At 44.3% G+C, this 27249-nt stretch overlaps 1 protein-coding gene across 2 annotated transcripts in view; it reads right to left on the bottom strand.

Moving 5' to 3' along the window:
- Window positions 1-27249, bottom strand: part of KIAA1549L (KIAA1549 like) — a 314597-nt gene that overhangs the window by 91702 nt on the left and 195646 nt on the right. For both annotated transcript variants that reach the window (XM_070804017.1, XM_070804018.1), the window contains exons 5-10: window positions 26150-26369; window positions 24775-24908; window positions 18721-18883; window positions 17124-17183; window positions 11072-11223; window positions 5746-5917 (exon numbers count right to left, since the gene is read on the bottom strand). In XM_070804017.1, the coding sequence (XP_070660118.1) occupies window positions 5746-5917; window positions 11072-11223; window positions 17124-17183; window positions 18721-18883; window positions 24775-24908; window positions 26150-26369 (901 nt within the window). The remainder of the gene's footprint in view (window positions 1-5745; window positions 5918-11071; window positions 11224-17123; window positions 17184-18720; window positions 18884-24774; window positions 24909-26149; window positions 26370-27249) is intronic.

The following is a 27249-nucleotide window of genomic DNA, read 5'->3' as shown; positions in this document are numbered from 1 at the left end:
TTAAGAACTATTAGGAGAAAATGCGGAGAAGGCAATGGCACCCCACTCCAGTACTCTTGCCTGGAGAATCCCATGGATGGAGGAGCCTGGCTGGCTGCAGTCCATGGGGTCCTAAGAATTGGACAGGACTGAGTGACTTCACTTTCACTTTTCACTTTCATGAACTGGAGAAGGAAATGGCAACCCACTCCAGAATTCTTGCCTGGAGAATCCCAGGGACAGAGGAGCCTGGTGGGCTGCCGTCTATGGGATCGCACAGAGTCGGACACGACTGATACAATTTAGCAGCAGCAGCAGGAGAAAATGAGATTTAAAACATCTCTTTCTCCTCTTCTTCATGGGTCTTAGTGTGTTCCTCATCTGGGTGGAAGCATTTCCCAGGGTCTGTCTTCTGCTTTGTACTCCCTCCAGGACCAGAATTTCTCCAGGATTTTAATTCTGTTCTGTATTTATAACATTCTCAAAGTCTATAGTGTTGACTTTAGCCTCTCTCCTGGGATTCAGACTAGGATTTCCAACAACTGTCCTAACTTCAGCCCTATATATCCACCACAGCACCCTTTAATAGTCCATCGCCTAGGTACTTCCCTCGTAGTCCAGTGGTTAAGACTCCATGCTTCCACTACAGGGGACTGGGGTTCGAACCCTGGTTTACAGGGGATATGGGTTTATACCCTGACCAGAACTAAGATCCCACATGCTATGCAATGTGGTGGGGGCCCTACCCCCCAAAAAAAGAACAAAAAAAAGTCCATCACCTAAACTCATCATGGCCCTAAGTGAATAAATCACACTCTCCCTCCTAAAAGAGCTTCTCCTCACCAACTCCCTCTCTAATTTTATTAACAGCACCCTGTACTCTGAATTATATAGGCTCTTAACCTTCAAATCACCTTTGCTTCTTCATAGACTCTCCTTGAGTCCTTCCACCTTATGGATAAATGAGACATTCAGCTACTACTTATTATGTGTTTAATAGGTGCCCCAGGGATATACTAAACCCTCTATATGCAATAATTATTTCATTTAAACCCCTAGTAGTTCTCCCAGGTCAGTGTTTTTATTTCTCCGTTTTACAGATGAGGAAAATGTAGGTCAAAGAGGGTCACTCATTTGTCTCCTGTGTTATTGCAAAGGCTCTGCTCTCAACTGTTCTGCTATGGTGTCTTCCAACCACATGCCTCACTCATGGCCTGGCAAAGGCATTTAGCAAAGGTGGCTCCTAGGCTTTCACAAGAATAGAGCCAGGCAGTAACTGAGGCTGGATATTCAGAAAGGAATGAGATGTGGTACCTGCTTTTAAAGAGCTCATGAGGAAGAAAGCAAGAAAACAATTCATTTGGCCACTGGGATAAGGGCAATGAAGGCCCTTGGAACTTGGGGGAAGGGGTCACGCTTCAGCAGTCAGGGACAGGGAATGTGAAGAATGAATCCTCCCGTGTGGCTGAAGCCCTGGGTCTGAAGGAAAGAAGAGTAGGCTGTATGATTGGGAAAGAAGCCTGGAGACCAGGCTGTGAAGGGATCTGAATGTTTGCTGCGCACCTGTTGTGAAGGGCTTGGAAGGCCCACTTTAAGAAGCTTGGATTTTACTCTTGTGAACAGTGAAGAGCCACCAAATATTTTTTAAATGTTGTAAATGTACGATCAGAACCTGTGTTTATTATAATGACTCTAATTACAATGTAGACAGTACATTAGTGGCACAGAAGCTGAAGCTGAGTCATTTGGGAAGCACATGCAAAGTCCAAGAGGAGATAATGATGAAATGGAGAAGAAAAAACAGTTTGAGAATTACTCTTGAAGGGAGCTGGGAGGGCCAAGTGGATTTGAAGGAAACAAAAAAGTAAGGGTGAAGGCTAGCAGCTCTGAAGGCAGGTGGAACAGAGTTGAAATCCTGTCTCTCTGAGCTGCAGTCACGCCTCTAAGGTCCCTAGATGATCCTTCGACTCTCATTTCCAAAAGGCTCCAAGCACCTTCTAACTGCTGTGACTGCTGTCTCTGGCCCAAGCTCTTAAACCTTCCACTGTTCCCCATGCATTTCCATCAGTAAAGTCCCCTTAGCCTCAACCTCTTCTCCTGACACTTCATTCACCTCCCGGTCTAAATAAGGCCAGCTCTCCCATTGCTGCCCCTTCCCAAGTACAATGAGGCCGGGAGTAGAAGTAAGGAGGTCAAGGAACTGATCTCAAAGTAAAGGATGGGTTGGGGCAGGAGAAGTGGTGAAGAAGAGGAGACAATGAACCAGGTAAAAATCTCTAAAGGATGGACTTCCCTGGTTGTTCAGTGGTTGGGAGTCTGCCTCCCAATGCAGGGGATGCAGGTTCAATCCCTGGTCTGGGAAGATTTCACATGCCATAGGGCAACTACGCCTGCGCACCATAACCACTGAGCCTGCACTCTAGTGCCTGTGCCCTGAAATAAGAAAAGCCACTGAAATGAGAAGCCCGTGCACCACAGCTAGAGAGTAGCCCGTACACAGCAACAAAGACCGAGGGTAGCCAAAAGTAAGTAAATTAATGTTAAAAAAAAACTTCAAAGGACAGTGGGGGTCAGCTTGGGGTCTAGAGGTGACTGCAATAAGGAGGGGGCAACTTTGAAGCATCTAGCATTTTTCCAGAATAGAAGAAATGGTCTGAACATAGCAATAAGGAGCTGGGAGGTGGGGAGCCTTCCTCTCTTATGGTGTTTCTCTAATCAGTTTGCTGATTCGCAGTGTGTACCACCGCACCCAGGCTCAAATGTGCCCTGCCCCACAATCCTAAGCTCAGCTGCCTCCTTCACTTCATTATGACCCAAGAGAGCAGAAACAACCACAGAGATTCCTCAGGCTTCCAGTACCAAATGTACCATGTGACTGACACCCACACCCCTGCTCCGCTTGCCTTCCTGCTGCCAAAGGCTGGGCCATCCCCGCTCCTCGCTGAGTCTGACCCTCCACTTGTGCCGCCCCCTTGTCCATGTGTGGGCTTTATTCCTGCAAGGCTTGTCTCTCTTCTGCATTGTCAGTTTCTCCCTCTCTATTACAGTCTTACTACTCAAATGTACCCACTCTCTTTCATGTGGCCTCATTAATCTTCTCCCTTTGCTGTCCTTGCTTCCCCACCTCCACTGTCTCCTGGGCCCGCTCCAGCTACTCTGTCTCCACTACCTATTCCTGGGAACTCCTCCTGCCAAGCTTTCCACCAAGCTCCAGTTTAGCAAGGCCACTTCATCTCCGTCCTTCCAGTCTCTGCCTCTTAAGAACAGAAGCTGATGCAACAGCTCAACTCCTTCTAAGACATTCACTTTCTTTGCCTGTTTCTGGACCCTACCTCCTCCTGGGTTTCCTCCATCTCCCTGGATGCTCCTTCTCAGGGTCCTTTGCTGGCTCCAGTTCTTCCCTCATGTAACTTCCCCAGGCCTTAATTTTCACCCTCTTCTCTTTAGTTCTAAATCGTGCTGAGTCTGGTTAATCTCATGAACTCCCTTAACTCTAAATGTTATCTGTGTTGATGACTCCTCCCAAGTTAGTATTTCCTGATCTCTACTTGCATGTATAAACTAACATGTTCAAAACCAAACTCTCAATTCCATCTGCCCATCCCCACCACTGCCCCACCGAACCACCTCCTCTCTGTACCTTCTGCATCTCAACAAGTGACACCAAAGTCAGTGCTCAAGCAAACACCTCAGAGGCAACCTTGAGTCTTTTGGCCCTCACCTTCTCCTACTCATACCCAATCCATTATCTTGTCCCACTGGTTCTGTCTGCAAAAATATGTAAAATATCTTCTCTGAGTCTCTACCTCTGACACATTCCTCTCTCACCTGGACACCTGCAGTGGTTTTTACTCCTACCCTCTACAATTCATTCTCCACCTGGAGAGATGGATAAAGAGCTGAGGATGGAGCCTGGGGACACACACATGAAGAGGATATAGCAGAACTGATTAGGTCATTGACCTGACCAGAGATGGGACGGAGCCCACAGGGAGGGAAGGACAGAGGTGCAGAGGAAGACAATCTGAGTTAAAAACATTTTAAAGGCAAGACTGTAGAGGGTGATCATCATTTCTACGCAAAGGTGTGTCTATGAGGATGTGCTGGCTGAGCAGAAGTGAGGGCCATAACAACACACGGGCTGGATCATCCCCATGGAAGCCACACCCACCGTGGATGAAGGCAGAAGATGAGGAGAGGAAAACAATGAGCCAGGTGTCAGGTTCCTAAGGAGTGTGGACACCAACTAGCAGATCAAGCTAGGCCTACCAGGCCTAGAGCATGCTCCACGTGCTGCCGAATCTAACGTTTCTGCCACACAGTTGCTCACCTGCCTCACCTATTCCCTGGTTTCTCTGAAGCCCTTATTCGGGTCCCTAATGCCTGGGCCATCAGAAAGCCTCTTTAGTTCTGCCTTCTCTCAACCTGAACACTGACAACAGATTAATCTCCCTAGATAATGGCTACTTTCAATGATACTATTCCCCTGCACAGAAGTCTCCAATAGCTCCCCAGAACCAATCTCATCACTGTACAATCCCTTCCCTTGCCATGCAAGGCCTGAGTCTCCTAAGCAATGCTCATTTCTACCCCCATCATCTCCTCCTCATGCTTCGGTACTGCATGAAACTTGACTCCTTTTTTCCAAGCACTGCTGGTACTTTTCACTTCCCTTCTATTGCTCCTGCTTCTTCCTCTTTCTGGACTATATCCTCTTCCCCACCCTCAGCTGGATTCATAGCGTGTAATACAGTTAAGAACACACTTTGGAACTCAGATTCAGATTCCTGTCTTGGAGTTAATATCATGTCAAGTACTAATTCTGTGATATGGAGCAAGTTAGTATATATCCAAACCTGTCTTAGCCTAGGTTTCTTCATCTGTAACTGGGGGCTGAATAAAGTTGCCCCAGAGAAATAGAGAAAAATTAGTGTAAAGCAACAAGCATAGCAGCTGCCATGGGGAGGGCCCTCAAAGAGGCAGTTATTATGTTTCATACCCTTTCTCTATTAATCCTTCCCAGATACCCCTTGAGAGCAATCTGTCCCTCTGTTGAGCCCTGTATCGATTACGTTGTCTCCTCGAAGCATCTCTGCATTCTACACCTTTATATCTGCATCAACACCTTCTCTGCCTTAAAGGCAGGGATTTAGCGAGTCTTGCCCACTTCTCTGTGTCCTCCAGCACAGTTCATGTAGGACTCTGGGAAGTTTACTTAATCAAATTACCTTTAATTCCCCAGCAGACAAATACAATCTCAGCAGTGGTGATTTTTCTAGCTGTTCACAAGACTCTACTGAGGAGGAAGAGTGGGTAGGACCTGGGGCAAAGCAGTATTATCATCACCCTAGTATCCAAAACACATCCCTTACCCAAAACCTGATAGCTACCTCATATCAGGGCTTCCCTGAGAGCTCCATTGGTAAAGAATCTGCCTGCAATGCAGGAGACCTGGGTTTGATCCCTGGGTTCGGGAGATCCCCTGGAGAAGGGAAAGGCTACCCACTCCAGTATTCTGGCCTAGAGAATTTCATGGACTGTATAGTCCATGGGGTCACAAAGAGTCGGACACAACTGAGTGACTTTCACTTTCACTCAAATCCTATTGCTTTAAACAATACAGGAAACAGCTGGTTGGTCTGAGAACCTTCAGAATAGAAATATTTTTAGCTCTGGGTCTACTAACATGAGTTTAGGGACTCACTTGGATGAACAGGAAATATTTACTGATGTTAAAAATATTGAATAGAAAGACTGTCCCCTTACGGTCAGCTTGCAGAAGAACAACATGATGCAGAGTCAAGGCCATCCTTTGGGAGTCAATGGTGCTCAGGATCTTGGCAGCTGCAGTCCCCAGCAAAGGTTTCCCATTGTACAGGGTGTAGTAAGTCAGCTCCGCGGGGTCTTTGGGTCCTGGCACCCGCTGCATCTTTACCATCTTTCAGAAAAAGATAGGCTTTGTTTACAGGGCATTGTGCATCAACTCTGCAATTACTCACATGATCAGCAGGCTCGCTCCTGACTGTGAAGCCTTCTCCAGCTGAGTGGACCCATAACATATATTTAAGGCATCAACCTTCACATACCTCCCTAACACCGATGTCTCAAGGAACCCTACTATTGCTGGAAGAGGAAGGCAGGGAGGAGAAAACAGTCTTGAAAATACAAACATCTGGGAAGAACAGTTTGAGACGGAGAAGAAACGCTAAAGTGGTCAAGTCTTCCAGCCTCCAGAGAACTCTGGCCTCATTTGAAAATAGGCCTCCACATGAATTCAGGGCATGTTAAGTTATGCTCAAACAAGATTTCTGATTTCAAATTCCTGCAATTGCCAGAGAAGGGGAAAAAAAATGAACTTCTAGGTCTACAATCCAAAAGGTCTCTGATAAGAGCAGGGTTTGGAGACTCAAAGTTCTTTTTCTAAAATAACCTTTGTTGCTTTTTCTCACTGCACTACGGAGAATTTGAAAATACAGAAAAGCATCGAGAAATGAAATAAAATAAAAACAACCTGTAACCCCCTCCACAAGCTAATTACTATCATCATTTTAGAGTATTTGCTACTATTTTTTTTCCACACAAGCCTCTTATTTATCATTTTACAAAATTATTTATCATATTTCCTGTATAATATTATATATTGCCATTTTTACTTGCATCCATAGGGGCTTAATTATAATAAAAGCATAAACGTTAGTTTCTACATGGCATTCCAAGGCATACCTCGTAAACTTACTTACCAATCCTTTATTGTTAAACACCTAGATTGTTACTCATTTTTCAGTATTGTAACTAACAATTGATAATCACACATAAAACATAAATTTTAATACCTACATAATGTTCTACTGTGTGCATGTGTCATAAACTTCACTAAACCTTCATTTGTGGACATTTAGGTTGTTATCAAGTTTTCACTAGCATAATTCACCATTGATAAATATGGCATCATGTAAGTATTTCCCAAAGTGTATCTGACAGATTATGAGTTTCACAGGATATCAAAAGAGGTAACAAAAATGTTTATAGCAGCATTGCTCATAATAGCTAAAAAAAAAAATACAAAAATTCAGAAGTCACTAACAGTAGGGTGGATAAATGAATTATAGTACTGTTGCACAATTAAATATTATAGAGTAGTAGAACTGTGGCTCTTTGATCCAATATGGGTGAATACAAAGCCTGATATGGAGCAAAAGAGACAAATTACAGAATATGAAGTTCAAAAACAAACAAAACCAGATGATGCACTGCTTACGGATACACATGAGAATGGTAAAATCTATACAGAAAACACAGGCATGATTTAATACAAAACCCAGAAGCACATTCAACGCTGGTAGAAAGGAAGCAAGTAGGTATAATCCGAAAAGACACAGAGAAAGCTTCTGGGGTAAGGTGACAGTAATTCTCTTTAGGTTGTGGGTTCTTTTTTTATTAGGGTTCTTTAAACTCTGCATATTTTTATGCTCCTGAGTATGTATGCTACAAATAACAATTAAAAATAAATATTACTACAATCCAATAAAAAAATGGCTTTTAAAATAATCTGACCAGACATTTCACAAAGAAAGATACCTGAGGAGCCAATAAGCATGTTTTTTTAGGTGCTCAATGAGGAAATTAAACTAAAACCCATAAGGCATCACTATCAACCACCAGAATGACTAAAATAAGAAGGGCTGACAACCCTGTGTCAATGAAGACTTGGGGTAACTCCATATCCGGTTGGTGGGAGCATCAGACAGTACACTCTGGGGAAAGGTCTGGTGGTTTCTCACAGAATTCGTATACACCAACCCTGTGAACCACTCCTGCATACCCAAGAGAAATGAAAGCGCATGTCCAAAGAAAGGCTTGCAGAAGAGGGTTCAGAGAAGTTTTGCTTATTGTAGCTAAAAATTGGGAAAAGCCCAGGTGTCCATCAACAGAAGCATGGATAAACAATGCTTGGATAAACAACCTGTAGTATAGTTCATACAAGGGAATGTCACTCAGCAATAAAAAGCAATAAACTACTGAATAAAAAGAACAATATGGATGAATCTCAAAAACACTCCAGAGTCAAAAGACTACACAAAAGGGAGTCTACTGTAGGATTTCATTTATATGAGGTTTTAGAACAGTCCAAACTGATTCATGGTATGGAAATGATATATGTTATCAAATATAAAATGGTAACGTCATACACAGTTAATGGTAGAACCGAGATGTTGAGTATATGTGTGTTTACATCATAATTTTTGGAACTTTTCTGTGAATTTACAAATGGTCATAATAAAATGTCAGGGAAATGTAGATATTATTATAAACAAGGGTCTTGAAAGTGAAAGTGAAGTTGCTCAATCATGTCCGACTTTGCGACCCCATGGACTGTAGCCTATCAGGCTCCTCCATCCATGGGGGTTTCCAGGCAAGAGTGCTGGAGTGGATTGCCATTTCCTTCTCCAGGGGATCTTCCTGATGGTACTTAAATTTAGAAACCAGCATATTGCAGAAAGGCAAGGAGATTACTTGCAGGTCTTTTGAGAGTCTTTGTATGTTAATATACCTTTGGAATCTTTAAGAATGCTCTAGAGGATGCAGCCTTACCCAAACTGACCTGGTCAGATGGGCACCTTACAAAAGCATTTTCCGGACACTCTGAGAAACAGTGCTCTCACCTCTTTATCTTTGTGTTCACCTTTATCTTCTCGAAAGGAATTTCTAGGGGTGAGGTTGTGACCATCTAAAAGGTTCTTGTCTAAATCACTCACATGTTCTCCCATTTACTGAGTTTGAGGGTGCCCACTTCACTGCATCCCCGTCAACACTGGACAGTACCAATCCACTTACTTTTAGTAGGTGAAAAGGGCATCTTGTGGTCGTTAGAATTTGCATTACTTCGATGACAAATAGAGTTACACAATTAAAAATGCTTACTGGTCCTACGTATGTCTTCTTTGGACTCACTTTTTCAAATATATCCACTAGAGAAATATCTTTAGATTCTAGACATTTAAATTTCCATATTCATGAAGGTGGCTCATCTTTAAAAATGATCTGAGCCCAGATGAAAGGCTTCTCTGCATGACGGATGATGTAAACTCTACAGAGTGAATTTTATTTGGGAAACTGGGGGTGTTATTTCTGTCCCCAGTGGGAGAGGAGGTAGGGAGAGCATTAATATAACCAGGTATGAGATGAATGAACATTCAAGCAACTAATAACTTCGCTCAATTTCAATTTAACAGCAGATTCTTCCTAGCAAATTCCTCCCAGGATGATGTTGGAAGGTGATCTACACCCTTGGTAAATTGGAGATTTGCAGAAATAAATCCCTAGTTACTTCACTCAGGTTTTCCAGGTAACAAAAGGGGTCACACACACTGAATACTCAGGAAAAAAGAGGAAAAAACATCTTGCTGGGCTCTTTTAGGCACTTAGAATGTGTTGCGTTTCTTAGGTTAACAAATAATTGTGAGTGTAGGGGGATTCTTTCTCCCACTTCAGTTAAGGCAAACTCCATTTCAACTGTCTGAATCCCAGAGACTTCCTTTCTGTTACTTGGAGAAATGTGAATTATAGGGCTCACATGGACCCCCACAAACCTGGCACATGAAATTAACGACCGCTTTACCTCATCACGAGGCTGTCTTAGACCCCAAAGACTTTTAGAACTGAAGCGACGTTCAATAGGACAAGAGGCCAAATATACCAACTGCGAATGGGGTACCTGGAGTCTCCCTTAGGGGTGGGATGTTGACTGATGTAGGAAACTTTGTTCCAAAAGATGGGTTGCTTGTACTTCCAGGATTGCCTGGGGACATGATCTGCAGACAGACTATGGTAATGTCTGTAATTTCCTTTAAAGTGTTCTCTTAGACAGTGCAATACCATGCATGTGTGTTTGGGTTAAGTTATACCCTAGATGTGGTCAGTCACCAATCAGGAGTTCACACCCCAGGGGCAGTTGGCTAAATGCCATAGAAGAAGCCCACTCTCTAGAAACGCCTGCCAGAAGTGCTTCTATAACTTGATACCTTGCTCCACAGAGCTTTGATTAGCATAACAAATGTTGGAAATGGATTCTCATTGGGTAGAAGTAGTGGTACTCAAGATATATGGATTGGTTAGAATATGCTGGAGACAGTCCCACTCTTGCTTGAACTGGATAAAGAATCTAGAGTGGCTCAGAGCCTCTACCCTCAGGATGGTATCTCTGTTGGGTTCCCTCTGAAGCAGACTCTGAGAAGAGCTGAATGCTTGTCATTTACTGAAGAGGTGCAGAGAACTGACGGAGTGGTGGGAGGGCGGAAAGGAGCTGACAAGGGGTGCATTAGGAAGTAAGTCACCACGGTGGGAAACCAAAGCTTAATTCTGTGGGAAAGCTCTGCTGGTGATCCTAAAGCACACTTTTCAGAATTCCCCCAGCCAAGAAACCAAAGAGCTGTGGTATTTATACCCCCACTGCCAGTGAAGTCCCAAGTACTTCCAGCCAGCCATGACTGGGCAAAGTGGGTTCTGGAATCTCAAGAGCAGCCCTTGAATAAAATGATGCTGGAAGTCTACCAGCCTTCATAGAAATGGTAAGCAAGTATGGGCAGGGCCCCAGCAGTGTCTGCTATAGTGTATTCCCCTAAATCTCAGTGTGGTCAAGTGTCCCTTATAAATGGAGAGGGCTCTGTTTGTTGAAACAGACACGACAAGGCCAACAGAACCCCACTTTTGGAAGGCTGATGAGTGTTTCTGCTGATCACAGCCATGGTGCTGAGAGGCCTGAAAGCTGGGACCTCATCCAGCCTCCGGAGCAGGTTGCGGGGGAGCTGACCCTTACTAATAATGCTTTGTTGAATAAATATGCACGTGTGGGCAGCATGTCTTCTGAGACCTGCTTCCCCCTGCAATCCAGAGTGAGACAGTCGGGAGAGCAGCTCTCACCCTCCTTCACAATGTCAATGATTATGACCACCAACCCCACAAAAGTAAGAGCAGTGTGGATTAACCGGCCTCATCAGCTTGTGGTGTGCACGCATCTCGGCAAGCAGCACAATCTACCTCAGCTCAGGAAGCACGTTTCCATACCTTTCTTATAGGCTTTGCACGCACCCACCTGTACGGTGTAGCTTCCCAGAGTGGTGGCCCGTTTAAACCGCCGGCCTTGCTGCTGGGACATCATGAACAGCTGGGCCAGGCGCTGCTCCATGACCCGGGCGAAGCTCTGGTTGTGCAGGCCCACCAGGGAATTGTCCACGCCCTGCAGCACTGGACACAGAAGACAGAGGCGCTGTCAGGGGAGAGGCTCACTGCTGACTCAGAAGCCACGGCCACCAGGGCCGGGCCTGCACCAGCTGTAAGGGCCGTGGGCCTGAACCCCTGTTAGGGTCTGGCCATCCTTCCCTCTCGACGCCCCAGGGCTTAGGAATCACTATCCGCTTGTTTGAGACGCTGAAGAGCTATGTGACTTGTCTAAGTTCACACAGCTAGTGATCAGCAAAGCCGGGGCTTAAGCCCAAACCCCTGGAACCCTGCCTTCACAAACTGGGACAGGCGTAATGACCCAAACTTGTTGTACTAGGTCCCAACCTTTTTAAGATAGTCTGTTCAGTCAGAGTCTGTATGGGAACACAGCATTGCTGCAGAACAGCTGATTGGATTTCTTGGTGGTTCCTGGTTCAGTGCTACCCTAATTCTACTCTTCTTTCCGACAGCTTTGCTGAAGGGTCTAAGCTCCATCCTGCTACTCAGCCCCTTCCATGTGGGTAAGCCACCCTGCTGTGTTGTCATCCCCTCCCTCGCCAGTGGGGACCTTTCAGGGCTCACTCCTAAAGTTGCCCAGGGTCCCAGGGTCTCCTGACTTGAGAGCAGGATCGTGTGATCAAAGGAGTGGGCTCTCTCAGCACTGGCACTTGCCAGCTGGGGGACTTTGGGCAAACCACTGGCCCTCTCAGAGTCCAAGTCCTTCTTTGTAAAATGGAAGAAGAAAGGCTACATCACAGCAAATATATTTCTAGTGGGCTTTAAGGTTGAGATGAGATGTATATAGCAGTGTAGCACAGAGCCTCCTGTGTGGAAGGTAAATGAAACCCTCTCTTTCTACCCTTCCTCCACTTCTGGACTTTATCCACACCCGGAGTATCTGTAATCAGTAAGTAAAGCACTGATACGGAATTCCAGGCTATGGCTGGTGCCTGGAGGGGGATTTTAATGAACGCCAGGACCATCCTAGAACTGCTGCAGTCACTTACTATGGGGGCGACTGCCTTTATGCTGTCTATTCCCCAAGCCAGCCCTTCTTCCAAGTCCCTTGGGAAGAAGCACACTTCTCCCCAAACACCTAAAACACTCCCTCCAAACACAGTCATCCCTGAAAATAAAAATGCTAAAAGCAATTCTCATCTTCTTAGACCAAAACTTACATGGGCTGGGGATGTAATACAAGATTTTTCATTTAGCAGAGTTTGTTCTACTACACTCCAGCCAAGGACCATTAATACCACCCTGTCTACTGGGATCTGAAAAGAGCCTGGATATAAAGGCCATATTGTTACTATGATGGCATTCTAACAGGGCCAGAACAAGGCACAGATGACAATGAGATACAGACAGCGATGTCGAAACTGACCATGAGAAAAGTGAAACCCACAGCTGAGTTTCAGAAGTTATTTCTTTGAAACCACAAATCCTAAAAAAAATTCCCATGAAAGGCATAAAGCAGCTTTCCTCCCCAGGGCTCTCATGAGGGACTCCCAGCTCAGCAGAATTCCTGCAAACAAACTCCTGCAAACATTCCTGTGCCTCCCACGGTGGTGGGTCCCAGAAAGGCCCCTCCAAGCCCTCCTCGCACAGCTGTCAGGCTGAGGAAGGGCTGACCCACCTCCTGACCCCAGGAGGAGAGCTCGTGTTCTTTCAAGTTCAAAGATACGCCTCCCATAAAACGACAGCGCCAACTGCTGCAGGATTACTCCTATGCTGGCCTCTCCTCACCAGGGGACAAGGGTGAGAGAGGGAATGCAGGACGGTTGAGGGGTGTCACCATGAGTTACTTTAGAGACATCCCAGTGGTGATGCAGAAAGGGCAGACATCAAAGAAGAGAAGAGTCAAAGCCTCCAGGTGACAAACCGTTTCGGAAATAGACAGTGGTGATGGCTGCACAATTCTGTGAACGTACTTAATGCTGCTGTGTTGTACACTTAGAAAAATGGTACCAATGAACCTAGTCCCAGGGCAGGAATAGAGACGCAGATGTAGAGAACAGACTCGCAGACGCTTGGGGGGAAGAAGAGGGTGGGACAAATTGGGAGAGTAGCTTTGACATATATACACTGATGCTGCTGTCGCTGCTCAGTCGCTTCAATTGTGTCCGACTCTGTGCAACCCCATAGACAGCAGCCCACCAGGCTCCCCCATCCCTGAGATTCTCCAGGTAAGAACACTGGAGTGGGTTGCCATTTCCTTCTCCAATGCATGAAAGTGAAAAGTGAAAGTGAAGTCGCTCAGTTGCGTCCGACTCTTAGCGACCCCATGGACTGCAGCCTACCAGGCTCCTCCATCCATGGGATTTTCCAGGCAAGAGTACTGGAGTGGGGTACCATCGCCTTCTCCCATATATACACTACCATGTATAAAATAGCTAGCTAGTAGAAGCTGCTATATAGCACAGGGAGCTCAGCTCGGCGCTCTGTAACAACCTGAAGCTGAGGGATCAGAGTGTGGTGGTGGGAGAGAGGTCCAAGAGGGAGGGGATATATGTATACATATAAATGATCCACTTTGATGTATAACAGAAACTAACACAACATCGTAAAGCAATTATACTCCAACAGAAAATAATTTTTTAAAAGGTTAAAACGATAAATCACATGTTATGTGTATTTTACCACAATTTTAAAAATTGAGAGAAAAAAAATGCCTCCAGGGAAGTGCAGGAAGTTACGGGAACCTGCCACAGAGTTCCACGGAATCAACAGCTGGGCAGCTCCCACGTGCCTCGTGGCTCTGTCTGCAAAGACGATGTGTCCTTCCTAAGGACAGTCTTCCAGCTGGATAAGAGCTGGGGGCTGGAGCCGGGAGCCTGGGTTTGAATCCTGATGCCCCCCGACTGAGTGTTCTTGGGCAAGTTCCTCTGGGCCCAGTTCCTCATCTGAAAACACGGTTATCATAAGCTACTCCTGACCATATCATGAAGAACAGAATACTTTATAAAAGAAAACTGCTTCTAGCATAGTGCCATAAAGCCCTTGAGAGGATGCCCACAAGCAGTAGCTGTTGTTGCTCAAAGGCACCTCCTGCTTTGCTAGACAGGTCCTCAGCAGAGGAAGGAATTGCCTGGAAAACACAGAGCTGTGTTCCAGGACTACAGCTCCTCTCCTTTCTCCTGAGAAGCCCAGTGGCCTCAGGCTCCTGGCCTGGGGAATGGGTTGAACAAAGCTATCTTCATCTCTCCATTCCCAATCTCCTACCCCTTCTAGAAATGACGGTAAAAGTTGGTGGTGACTGCCCACAGGTCTAGAAAGTGGTCATGGGCCAAAGGGAAGGCAGGAGGGTCCTCCTGAAACCTGAAACTCTTCCCCTCTCTCCCTGCCCCTCAAGTAGAAATCAACTGGTCCAATGAGCCCCGAACACAGTGTTGAGATGGGTTGGGTGGGGGGTCATTGTGTATGCTGATTACCAACAGCAGCACCAGTGATAACAAGTGAGGGATGTCCAGTCAAGTCACAAGAGAATCCTGAAAACAAGACCATGTATGGAGCCTTTTATTAAGCACGTGTCACTCAGACAGAGGTACCTGAGGAAAGGACAAAACAAGAGGTTGACAAGGACAGGGTGTCTTACCATCAAACGTCAATATTAAAGTTAGAGAAGGTGGGGTATGTATCTGCAAGTTTAAAAAAAAGCATTCCTTGGGCAGGAAACATGATTTTATAAGTGTTACATAACCTGCTGGCTTCAAAAATGTGTTGCTGGGTTAGCACTGTCTCTCTTGGGCATAAGCTCTGGTGGGTCGCTGCTGTTTTCCTTTGTAAACACATTTCTTTTGTTGGCTTTCTTCGCAGGTAAAATAATCTCTGCAAATCCATGGCCTTGCAGGGCAGAAAGAAACACAATTTTCTGCAGTTTAGGAGAGGTCTTGAGCAGGCTTCACCGAGCTCCTAGTTAGTATTCCAGCCAGCACCCACTTACTGCTTGTTTGGGACCGCAAGGGAGGGAGAGACAGGGAAGGGAAGAGGGAGGCTGGGGAGGGCCTGCTTGTCCAGGCTCATCTTCCAGGACCTGCAAAATCTTGCTCCCTCTTTGTTATGGGCGGAGTTGTTTCCCCCACACCCCATCTGATGATGTTTTATCCCCCAGGACCTCAGAATGTGACTGTTTGGGATAGGGCAATTAAGATACAATGAGGTCATTAGGGTGGCGCCTAGTCCTAAATGACTGGTATCCTTGTAAGAAGAGGAAATTAAGACACAGACCTGCACAGAGGGAAGGTGGATGTTTTCCAAGCCAGGGAGAGAGAACCTCAGAAGCAAACAACCCTGCTGACACCTTGATATTAGACCTTCAGCCTCTTGAGTTATGAGAAAATAAATTCCTGTGGTTGAAGCCCCCACCCTCACTCCCCAGCCTAGGGTAGCAGCTCTAGCAGACCAACACCTTCCTGTCCCTCCCCTTGAAACCGAGGAGGACCCTTTGGGGCTCCTGGGCATGGAAGCCTTTCTGTCCCCATTTCTTGTAGGCAAGACTCTAGCCACTGTAACCTTCCCCAAGTTCCAAAGGGCAGATCCAGAACAGCTGCTAATGAAGGAGAGAGCTGCCACAAAACCACGTGAGGCAAGATTTACAGGGACCAGAGAAGTGCGTCAAGAATAGGAGACCAACCACCTGAGACCCCGGGCGTGCTAAGTCGCTTCAGTCACGTCCAACTCCTTGCAACCCTATGGACTGTAGCCCTCCAGGTTCCTCTGTCCATGGATTCCCCAGGCAAGAATACTGGAGGGGGTTGCCATGCCCTCCTCCAGGGGATCTTCCTAACCCAGAGATTGAACCCACGTCTCTTACATCTACCTGCATTGGCAGGCAGGTTCTTTACCACCAGCACCACCTGGAGACCCTACACACACCTTAATCTTTTTAGCAACCCTACCTTGAACTATTGCTATAAAACCCTACCTTGAACTATTGCTATAAAACCCCTCATCAAATCCTCCCAGGTTGGGACATGTAGTTTTTTGAGGCAGGAGCTTGCGGTATCCCCTGCTAGCAAAGCAATGAAGCTATCCATTTCTACTTCACTCCAAACTGCCTCTGAGATTCAATTTGGCACCAGTGAACAGAGAAGCTGAGCTTTCGGCACCACCCTTAATGACCCAGCTAGTCACTCTGCCTCCTACAAGCTTCTGTTCTCTGCTTCTAATCCTTGCTTCTCTAATTTTCAGAGCTACTGTCTGGCTTTTGAAAAACACAAACAAGAACTTTTTTTTGCTGTTTCATAAATCTCAGCTAGAAAATGTCAAGGAAAATGCCACCCAAACACCCTTCTACTTCCGTCCGCCTTCACTGTCAGGACACGCTGGGCTTCAACAGGATCAGTGTGGGTGTGCCCAGGGAGAGAGAAAAGTGCATGCCTGGCATTCCTCTGACTTCCACTGGGTTTTGTAGGGCAGTGCAGAAAGGCCTACGATCTTTAAACAAATAGACAACCATTCGCATGGACATGCCCCAGCCCTCCACAGCTTAATGCTCTTCCTTCTGATGGATGCATGTTTTGCAAGAAGAAGGCTCCAGACTAGGACTTTCAAGGTAGCTGTTTTGAACTGATTATTTAACACCCATCTTCAGTGTGATGTCTTTTTTTTTTTTAATTTTTAATTGAAGGATAATTACAACATTGTGTTGGTTTCTGCCTCAACATGGATCAGCCATAGGTATATACATGTCCACTCCCTCTTCAGCCTCTCTCCCACCTCCCACCCCAGCTGACCCCCTCTAGGTTGTCACAGAGCCCAGGTTCTTATCTCAGTTTACTCCATTTCTGGTCCTATGGAAGGAACTCCTTGGCTTATACGGCAGAATCCAAGAAAAGACGCCAATTCTATCACTGAAAGGCAAGCAAGCTTTTAAAAATAAACCAACCTGATACGGTGAAAGGAGCAAAGAGAGAAGAGATTACCTGTAATTACCCAGTAGTCTCTCGTCGTTTCTGATATATCAAGGTTGGGGTATTCCAGCGCTAAAACAAACAAGAAACACACCAAATTACTTTCACAACTTTTATATATAGATTTTGTTCAGGGAAATAGACACAGCTGACAAAATACCAAGCAGCTAAATCCTGCTCTATCATTCTTGGGAACTCTAGGACATACAGCCTGAAACTTGCTTTTCAGAAAACTAAAATACTCAGTAAAGGGCTAACTTTCAGAAGAGTTTTCTAAGGCTTTGGGTGTCTGCTTTCAGCTTTTCCATCCAAACCTTCTTAAGGCAAAACAATTTTACTGTCAAGACCTTCAACGAGAACCTGTCAACTATAGCCTTCTTTTTAAAAAAATTACCCATCATAACATATTTTTAGGAATAATTATTTCTTGAATGGATCTTTCCAAAGACTAAGTTTAGTAGCTAAATGCTTGCAAGCAATGGTCCCATTTCTTTATAGTGTGGTGACCATCAGAGTTTAGCACATTATTTGGCACATAATAAGTACTCAGTAAATCACAGTTGTGTTATTATTATTATTCTTAGACTATCAAGATGATCAAAGAAAATAAATCCTTCACATGCTACCAGGTGACATAATGCCATCTTTTATGACATTATCTTTTCCATAAAATCCAGAGTCATCTTTTCTGAGTACATGGAAATTCACAAAAGCTTGCCACTAACTAACATTTTTTTATAAAGTCTGAGTGGCTACTTTGTGCTAATAAGTACATTAGCACATTATCTCACTTATTTACAATATAAAAAGGAACCATAGAGGGAAATGAAAACAACTTTGCTAATACATGTTTAAAAAAATACACTTACCCAGTGACCTTGAGTATGTATCAACAATTAAATTTAAGAGCAGGGATCTATACTTCCTTTGGCTACTGAGTAAGTGTTTGGGTACAAAATGTAGGCTGCATCTTCGAAGTCTATGCCTGCTGCATGATAATGAGGATTATGCAACTGAAGCGTTAGAGAAAGAGGAGGCCACAAGCCTATGGGGACTTCATCAAGTGAAGTCACGATGCTGACTGCACGTGAGCTGCATTATAATATCTATAGCCCAGGCAAGGGCTGAAGGCCTGGGAATTTTTGGTGATGGCAGAAGTGGGGGAAACCCTAGCAACCAAGATTGCCATGAGGACAGACAGACGCTCTACCGGGCAATGTTATAAGCTAAGAAGACAGACTGCTTGGTTCAAGCCCCAGGTTTGATGTCTCACCAGCTATGTCAGAGTAGGCATCTTGGAGTTAAACCTCTTGGAGTTTCAATTTTCCCATTTCTGCAAAATGGCGCTAATTTTGCACCTACCATAGAGGGTAGTTGTGAGGATTAAATGAGATACAAGACAAGTGAAGGGTAAAAGCACCTAGCCAGTGCTTTTTACAACATGCAGTGACGTTTTCATCAATTCAACCCCCTTCAGTCACATATTACAGTTGTGATTTTATGACAAAAGAGTTAGCACATGGCACCATGGAGGCTTGCTAAATGGACAAGCTCCCGGAGAAGACGGTAGAGTCCTACAGGGACTCAAACACAGCTCGAACATACTCACGTTCCGCGATGGTGAGCGGCGGGTAGGTGAGGTAGAACCCCACCAGCTCAGCGGAGAGCTGGCGGAGGAGGCTGCTGGCCACGGTGCCGTTGAGGAAGGAGCTTCGGTTGGCCACCACGTACACCAAGGTGACTGTCTGGGAGGCGTTGGATGTGCTCACCATCTGAATGGACACAGGAGGAAAGGGGAGGGAGACATGCCAAATAAGACGAGGGTCTGTTTCATGGAGGCCGTGGGAAGAGAAGCTTAAGGAGAGGTTAGGAATGAAAGGGAGGTGGGAAGAGAGCAAGGAAGAGATAAGAATAACAACAGTTGTCACTTATGATGGCTCACAACATGCCAGGCATCTCGTACCAGGTATCGTTCCAAGGGCACATGATCTCATTTAATCCTCACCACAACCCTAGGAGGTGTATCCTGTCATGGAGGTATATCCTTTGACAGAGGAGGAAACTGAAGCCCAGAATGATCAAGGGACTTGCCCAAGGTCACACAGCTAATAAGTGACAGAGCCAGGATCCAAACCTGTGCAGCCTGACTTCAGGTTTTAACCACAGGTGCTGTATCTTTTCCAGGGGCTAAATGCTCGCAGGCTATTTTTATGGTTCTGAAGATACACTATAGAGCATAGGAATGATAAATTTAAGGAGGGCTCAACTGCTCAGACCGAGAAAGCCTGATTCAAACTTCTGGGGAATTTTAAAGTTGAAAGGACAGAGAATGCACGCCACTGGTCACCAACCTAGTAATGGATAGCATGATGAAAACTGATGACAATAAGAATGCAGAAATAGAAAACAGCTTCTTTCGAGAGAGATTCCATTTCATTGCGGTCTATCAATTCAATATAGAATATGTTAATATTACTATGAGATGGTATAGTTTTCTTCTTGAATCTTTAAGTCAGGTTTTTAGTTATGAAGAAATGAGACTTTCATGGGTCAGTGTATATACACACAAACACCCCACAGATGAAATGTGAAAAACAGATGCAGTAGGAAGGCGTTCTGCCTGGTGAGACAGTCTTTGTGGGCTTCTGCGCTGGATGTCTGCCCCTTCCCCACCAGATCCATTTGCTACCCTGCCCTCATCCTGCTCAGTGCCCCCAGAGGCAGAATTCTGTGGAGCACACCAATGGGCTACTTGGTGCCCTGATGTTAGCTACAGGGAGCTCAGGAGGATGTGGGCGAGAAGGAGGAGAGTGAGGTCAGAGAGCTGGTGTTGGGAGCTCCCTCCTGGGGGGGTCACAGCTCTTGTTGCGCACTTCTGGCCCAAGTTTCCCACAACTGCTCTGTCCCCTCACCTCATCAGCCCCAAAGTCACAGCCTTGAAAGCTGCACCACCCCCCTGGTCCCCCTAGAGCCTGGGCACACTTCTGTAAAGTCCTTTTCATTGGACTTTCCTCAAATTGCCTTCATTTGAATATGTCCTCTCTTTTTGCCAGGAACTGATACCCAGTCTGTCTAAAACCTTTGTGTGCTCAGACACAGATATCTCTGCAGCATTCCTTTTAAAACTTACTTTGAAGACTATCAAGAGTAAGCTTCTTCAAGCTATTTCGAAGTTTTTCCCATAAGAGCAAGTTCCTTTTTAAGTTCTCTAACACAGCGCCTAGAGTCCCATGATTACTGACATATGGAGTCAACATTTCTGGTCAACTCTTACTTCCTCTCCAGAGGATTTTTGGAATGTGGTTTAGCCACAGGTATTCACACCTCTTTCCCAAGGTACCAAGAAGAAAGGTACTTCTTTCTGAATAACTCAAAAGACCTCACTGTACTGTCACCTAAAAAATAATAACTAAAGTAACCTTGCAATCTTTATCTCTATTTGGAACATTATATATATATATATATATACACATATACATATATATATGTATGTATATGTATATATGCTTGTTTCTTTTCAACAAAACTAAGTCTCACTGGATCCCAAAGAGCTTGCAGTATGGTATCTTAGTATATACTACACTTGACAAAGTAAGTTATACTTTTTTTAACTGAGAACATTTTTATTGAGGAGACTTCATTAACATACAACACTATATTAGTTTCATACTTTCTGTGGTAAAATACACATTATGTTATACTATTTTAACCATTTAAAGTGTACAGTGGCATTAAGTACATTCACATTCTTGGGCAATCATCACCACTGTCCATTTCCAAACCTTTTCCATCATCCCAAACTGAAACTCTGTACCTACTAAATAACTCCCCATTTCTTCCTCTTCCTAGTCCCTGGGAACCACCATTCAGCTTTTCTGTCTTTATTAATTTGACAAAGCTACACTCGTGGCTCAGACGGTAAAAGCGTCTGCCTGCAGTGCGGGAGACCTGGGTTCAATCCCTGGGTCAGGAAGATCCCCTGGAGAAGGCAATGGCACCCCACTCCAGTACTCTTGCCTGGAAAAATCCCATGGATGGAGGAGCCTGGTAGGCTACAGTCCATGGGGTCACAAAGGGTCGGACACGACTGAGCGACTTTACTTCAAACACTTTTCATAAGTGGAATCATACAGTATTTGTCCTTTTGTGGTTGGCTTCTTTCATTTAGTATGATGTCCTCAAGGTACACCCATGTTGAAGCACGTGTCAGAATTTCCCTCTGTTTTAAAAATGAATAATATTCCCTGGCATAGATATACTACATTTATTTATTCATTCACCTGCTGATGGACACTTAATGTTGCTGTGAATAATGTTATGAACACTGGTGTTCAAACATCTGTTCAAGTCCCTGGTTTACATTCAGTTCAGTTCAGTTCAGTTCAGTCGCTCAGTCGTGTCCGACTCTTTGTGACCCCATGAATTGCAACACGCCAGGCCTCCCTGTCCATCACCATCTTCCAGAGTTCACTCAAACTCACGTCCATTGAGTCAGTGATGCCATCCAGCCATCTCATCCTCTGTCGTCCCCTTCTCCTCCTGCCCCCAATCCCTCCGAGCATCACAGTCTTTTCCAATGAGTCAAGTCTTCTCATGAGGTGGCCAAAGTACTGGAGTTTCAGCTTTATCATCATTCCTTCCAAAGAACACCCAGGACTGAACTGAACTGATTGGCTGAAATGACTGTCCCTTCCCCCACTTAATGGTCTTGTCAGAAATCATTTGATCGTGTATGTATTTATTTCTGGGGTTTCTGTTTGGTTCCATTGGTCCATATTTCTGTCTTTATGCCAGTTCCATCCTGTTTTGAATACCATAGTTCTGCACTAAGTTTTGAAATCAGGAAGTGTGAGATCTCCAAGTTTGTTTTCCTCTTTAGGATTGTTTTAGCAATTTGGGGTCCCTTGAGATTTCATGTGAATTGTAGGATAGATTTTTCTATTTCTGCAAAAGACGTCACTGGAATTTTGATAGGGATTGGATTGAATCTATCAATCATTCTTGGTAGTACTTGACATCATAACAACATTAAGTCTTCCAATTCATAAGCACAGAATGTCTTTCCATTTATGTTTTCTTTACTCATCTTTTTTATAGCTAAGAAAAGTGTAGTCACTCTTGGGGGCTACTTAACAACAGATTCATAAAGAAGAAACCAGAGCCCTGAAAACAAGGTCATATCACGGTTCCCTCATAGTCATGCCCTTGCATAGAACACTTTCCCATCACCCCTCTATTCTTAGATTCCTTTGGGTTCTGACATCATCTCTTACTTCCCATTCATTCGTGCCATGATTCATTTAGTTAATTAGACCCATAAAGCTGATGGAATGGAAAGCCATTGTTTTCATCCTTAGTATCCATTCTTCCTTCTTCCATGTCAGCACCACAATTTCTCTTGAGGAAACACCACTTCTCTCCTATGAGTTCATGCGCTTTGGGTTGAGCTGCCCCGGTCCGGTTCCAGGAGTGGGTATCTCAGTCAGGCTTAGTTGACTGGGACATTTCATATCCTCAATCACAGTTACTGGTCTAGAAATGAGCACATGATCCAAGAGGATTCAATGAAACCTAATCCCAGGATTTTGACTGGAATGACACGGAACCAAAGGCACTCTGGTTCCATGAGACTGTGAGTAATAAAGATGAGACAAACTTGGAGGCACCAGGAGCCTGAGGATAATGCCAGCCTATAGCAAGGCAAACCAAGAGATGAGGAGAGAATTTCATGAAGAAATCATGCAAGCACCTGGGTCCAACTGTTCCTGAAGTAAGAAGCTACAGACTTTTCGCTTACATGAGCCAATCACTTCCTCTTTTTGCATAAGCCTTGTGAGCTTGCATTCCATCACTTATAATCAAAAAGTCTTACTTGAGCCTACTATAATCTAGCCCTTAATATCAATGCTATACAAGTAAAAACTAAGAAGTAACTTTTTCAATGACCCTCCAAAAAAATTAAATATTTACATGGTTTTATTACACAAGCGATCCAAGGTGCCCCACAAATTATATTTAATACAATAAAAGGGAAATTTATTAATTGCAAAACCAGGTCCTTAAAAAAAGAGATTAATGACAACCCTGGGGGATGATTAGCATGTAATGATCTATGCATAACATTGTGGCCTAGAGGGTTATTAAATCTACACAACAGCTTTCGCTCTGGGCTTCCTGTTAGCCAAGGCAAAAAGTGAAAGAGGGTTATTAAAACAATTCACCCAATTACCCATTCATATCAAGAGCTGTTGATACATTCAAGAGCATCTAAAATCTATTTAGATACAATTTTCTAATTGCCTGCTGTAGTCTTTTCCAAGGAGTGTTTGTTGCTTACTTTACAAAGTTTCATCTCATGGCCATGACTACCATACAACAACACAAGAGAGGCTTCTTAAGGCCAAGGGCAGCTTATTTATCTTGGTGTCCCTTCCACTGGCTGATAAAAAGAAGTTGCTCTGTAAGTCTGTACTTCCTGATTATAATTAGAATATGTTCCTCTGCCAAGCTTCAATAAGACTCATGTACCTGTGAGGATCACAAACGCAATCAGAAAGAAAAAGATCCCCCACAAAGGAGCTGAGTCACACTCCTTACATAAATCTTATGTCTGTGACATGTTTTTAGATCTTAGTCAAATATGAACCAGATCATAATGAGATACTTCCATATATACTTTGGGTGAATCTAGAAAGGGACAACTGCTCATTCAAATTAAATTGTATGCCTTCCACATCATATTGGCTTTGCTGATAATTCATTTAAGCTAAATGTTAATTTTAAAACCACTGGGTTTAATTGCAAAGGCTTTTTAGTTCAGTAAAACAGACAGATTGGTTAGTACAATCAGAGAAATTTGGGGACTGGATGAAAATTATTAAGAAGCATCTGTCTTTAGGGAGATGTCGTCTATAGAAATGTAAAAAATGGGTCTGAGAGAGACATTTGGTAGCATGTCTACTGCAAATTCAGGAAGTTGAAATACAGTGTACCAGTACTGAGACTGCCCTAGAAGAGAAGTCAAATGCCTGCTGAAAATTTCATCAAGGATCCCATTTCTATGTTGCGTTGATGCTAGCAGAGCATGGTGGATTACAGTACAGGCTTTGCCTCAAGTCCTAATTCTGGAAGTTTCTTACCATTCTCTCCATTCCTTTTTCTGTGAAATGCTGATAATAACACCTCAGAAGGATGTCTTGAGTATTACATAGCAAAGCATTTATAAAACATTTAGCACAGTCCTGGCACACAGTAAGCCCTAAATATAAGATGTGTGTCCTTAAACTAAGGTGATTGTTCCTGTGGATACCCGGAAAATAAACTGAATTAAAATCACAGAAAAGGAAATCTTAGGTGAATTAGTTATTTAGAAATGATTCATTTTATATGAGACATCTGACATGTAGAGTATATTCTAGTACATTAAAAAAAATAAGTATATTAGAAAGACTTGAGGAAGCTTCACAAGGGAAAATAAACATAAAATCCCAAATCACAGCAGGTACACAGGGGTACATCATCTCTCTTGTACGATCAACCCTAGATATCCTCGCATACCAGAAGTACAAAGGCAGCTTTGAAATGGGAACCAAAGCACTTCTTGCCAACATTTGGGTTCCGGGTGGTCTCTGTCAACTACAGGCTGAAGCACACTCCCACTTACCTGAATCGTCAGGTTGCTTTTAGTATTCAGAACTTTCCTCTCGGCATCCTGGAAGGCCCTCTGTAGCCTCTGTTCCATGGTCTGAGCAAATTTGCAGGACTGTATGTTGTCGGACTGGCTCACAAACTGTAGCACTAGAATGAGAGTAATAAATCAATGCTCACCAAAGCTCTACGTCTTAATTCCTTGAACTTAACGGCAGTCATGATACAAAACGGCATGATTTTACATTAGAGAAATCAGGCAAATAAGGACAGTCATAGTTTTGGAAGTGGCTCTTAAAGTGATTTATAATATAGAAGAATTAAAAACATGATCAAACCTGAGATCCCCTCCAATGCAAAGAATTTTGTGATTTCAATTATTGGCATATGGAAACATCTGCTCCAAGACTACAAAATGACTTTAGAGTGATCATGTCTTCTATTTCTTTGGAAGGAAAAAAAAAGTCAATTGACTTAGTTGACTAAGTTGTTTGAGTCTTTCAGTTTCAAAGGTTCCTCTACTCTTGTGGCTTTCAAACCACAAGATCAGAATTTAAAAAAACATACAACATTTTAAAAAACATCTATTTAGGCTGCACTGGGTCTTCACTGCTGCGCAAGAGCTTTCTCTAGTTGTAGAAAGAGGGAGACTTCTCCAGGTGCAGTGAGCTTTTGTTGCAGAGCACACGGACTCAGTAGCTGTGGCACACGGGCTTAGTTGCCTCGCAGCATATGGAATACTCCCAGGCCAGGGATGGAACCTGTGACCCCTGCATTACCAAGCTTATTCTTAACCACTGGACCACCAGGGAAGTCCCATCAGGGAGTTTAAAAGAAAGACTCTAAGGCCTAAGCTCAAAGATTCTAATTCAAGGGCATCTGGAACATGTTGTTGCAAAGCGCAGATTTTACGCTGAGGATACTCAATCCTCCTCAGTATCCACTGGTAATACAGGAAAAGAAAATACAGTACCTGATGCTCATAAGTACTATATACTCATATAAATTGGGAAGACTTCTGTGAAGGAATATTTCTCATGAATCCAGGTTGGAAAAGTTTAGGCTGCTGTGCAGGGAACTTGGACATTAGATTAGCAAGGCCCTTGGAGGAAGGTACACGAGGACTCTAAGAAATGACAGAGCAGCTAGTGATGGAATTTTCCTTTTTTTATTTGGCTGCCCCAGGCCTCACTTGTGGCATCTTCAGCTGTGGCATGAGGGATTTAGTTCCCTGACCAGGGATCACACCTGTACCCCCTGCACTGGGAGCATGGCGTCTTAACCACTGAACCACCAGGGAATTCCAGTGATGGAGTGTTCAAACAGGTGTCCTCCTGGTAGCGCCCACAATCCCAGAATGAAGAGGAATCCTTTTCTTCTGAATTACTTGCCTGTTTTCAGCTGCAAGTAGCCCGCAGGCTGGGGAGTCCACGGGGAGGCAAGTACAGCCACAGACTGCAGGTTTGGGGTGTGCTGCTTCACATCCGCAGTGACGTTGCTGATCCCATAAACACCCAGCATTTCGATCACTGCGGAAGGCAAGTAGACCAGCCTCCCTTTGGTGGCATAATAACCAATGGTGATGTTGTGGGAATGTTCCAGAAGGTCCACCTACAAGACAAATGGACCCAAAGAACTTAGTGTTCATTTCCACCATACTTTAAGTCTCTCTTGGTGTTTCTTAGAACCACAATGGTTGCTCAGCATGGCTGGGGAGGAGGACGTTCCCATTTGACAAATATTCTAGCAGTGCTATAAGCTGATGGGACTGGCAGATCTCAAAATATCAGAATACAACAAAATATAATTTGTGTTGAACCTATGCATATAGAATTAAATCTATATTTAATTCTGAAACAGAATTAAGTCTGTGGGTAGTTTTTTTTTTTATTCCTTAAGTGTCTCAGTTTAATCCTGTGAGCACCAATTACCACCCAGGAAGGCAGGCAGGAGACAGCAGGCAAAAGAGATTTCCTGGGGTAGGAATGCTGGGAAAACGGCTGTACCATACTTCTCATCATTTATAAACATTAAAGGGCCTTCCCTAATGGCTCAGTGGGTAAAGAATCCACCTGCAATACAGGAAATGAAGGAGACGTGGGTTCAACCATGGGTTGGGAAGATCTCCAGGAACAGGAAATGGCAACCCATTCCAGTATTCTTGCCTGAAAAATCCCATGGACAGAGAAGCCTGGTGGGCCCCAGTCCATGGGGTTGCGAAGAGTTGGACATGAGTGAGTGACAGAGCACAAGAACATAAACATTAAAAGGCAGAAATGATAGATGAAGTTCAGGCCCCTTCCAGACAAGGGCCAGGTAGTAAATGAGGTGAAGCCCTCTCTTTAGAAGCTGAGAGAACTGTTCGGATTTAACTCTATTCTTGGCTTGTAACTGGCTCATGACCGAGGCAAGGCTGGGCCATGGAGAATTTCTCTTACAGCAAAGGAGTCCTAAGGGATGCTGATGATCTGAGCTCTCTCTCACCCAACTG

This window comes from Bos indicus, chromosome 15, assembly GCF_029378745.1.
Source record: "Bos indicus isolate NIAB-ARS_2022 breed Sahiwal x Tharparkar chromosome 15, NIAB-ARS_B.indTharparkar_mat_pri_1.0, whole genome shotgun sequence".
Classification (NCBI taxonomy): domain Eukaryota; kingdom Metazoa; phylum Chordata; class Mammalia; order Artiodactyla; family Bovidae; genus Bos; species Bos indicus.
This window is presented reverse-complemented; position numbering and strand designations above follow the sequence as displayed.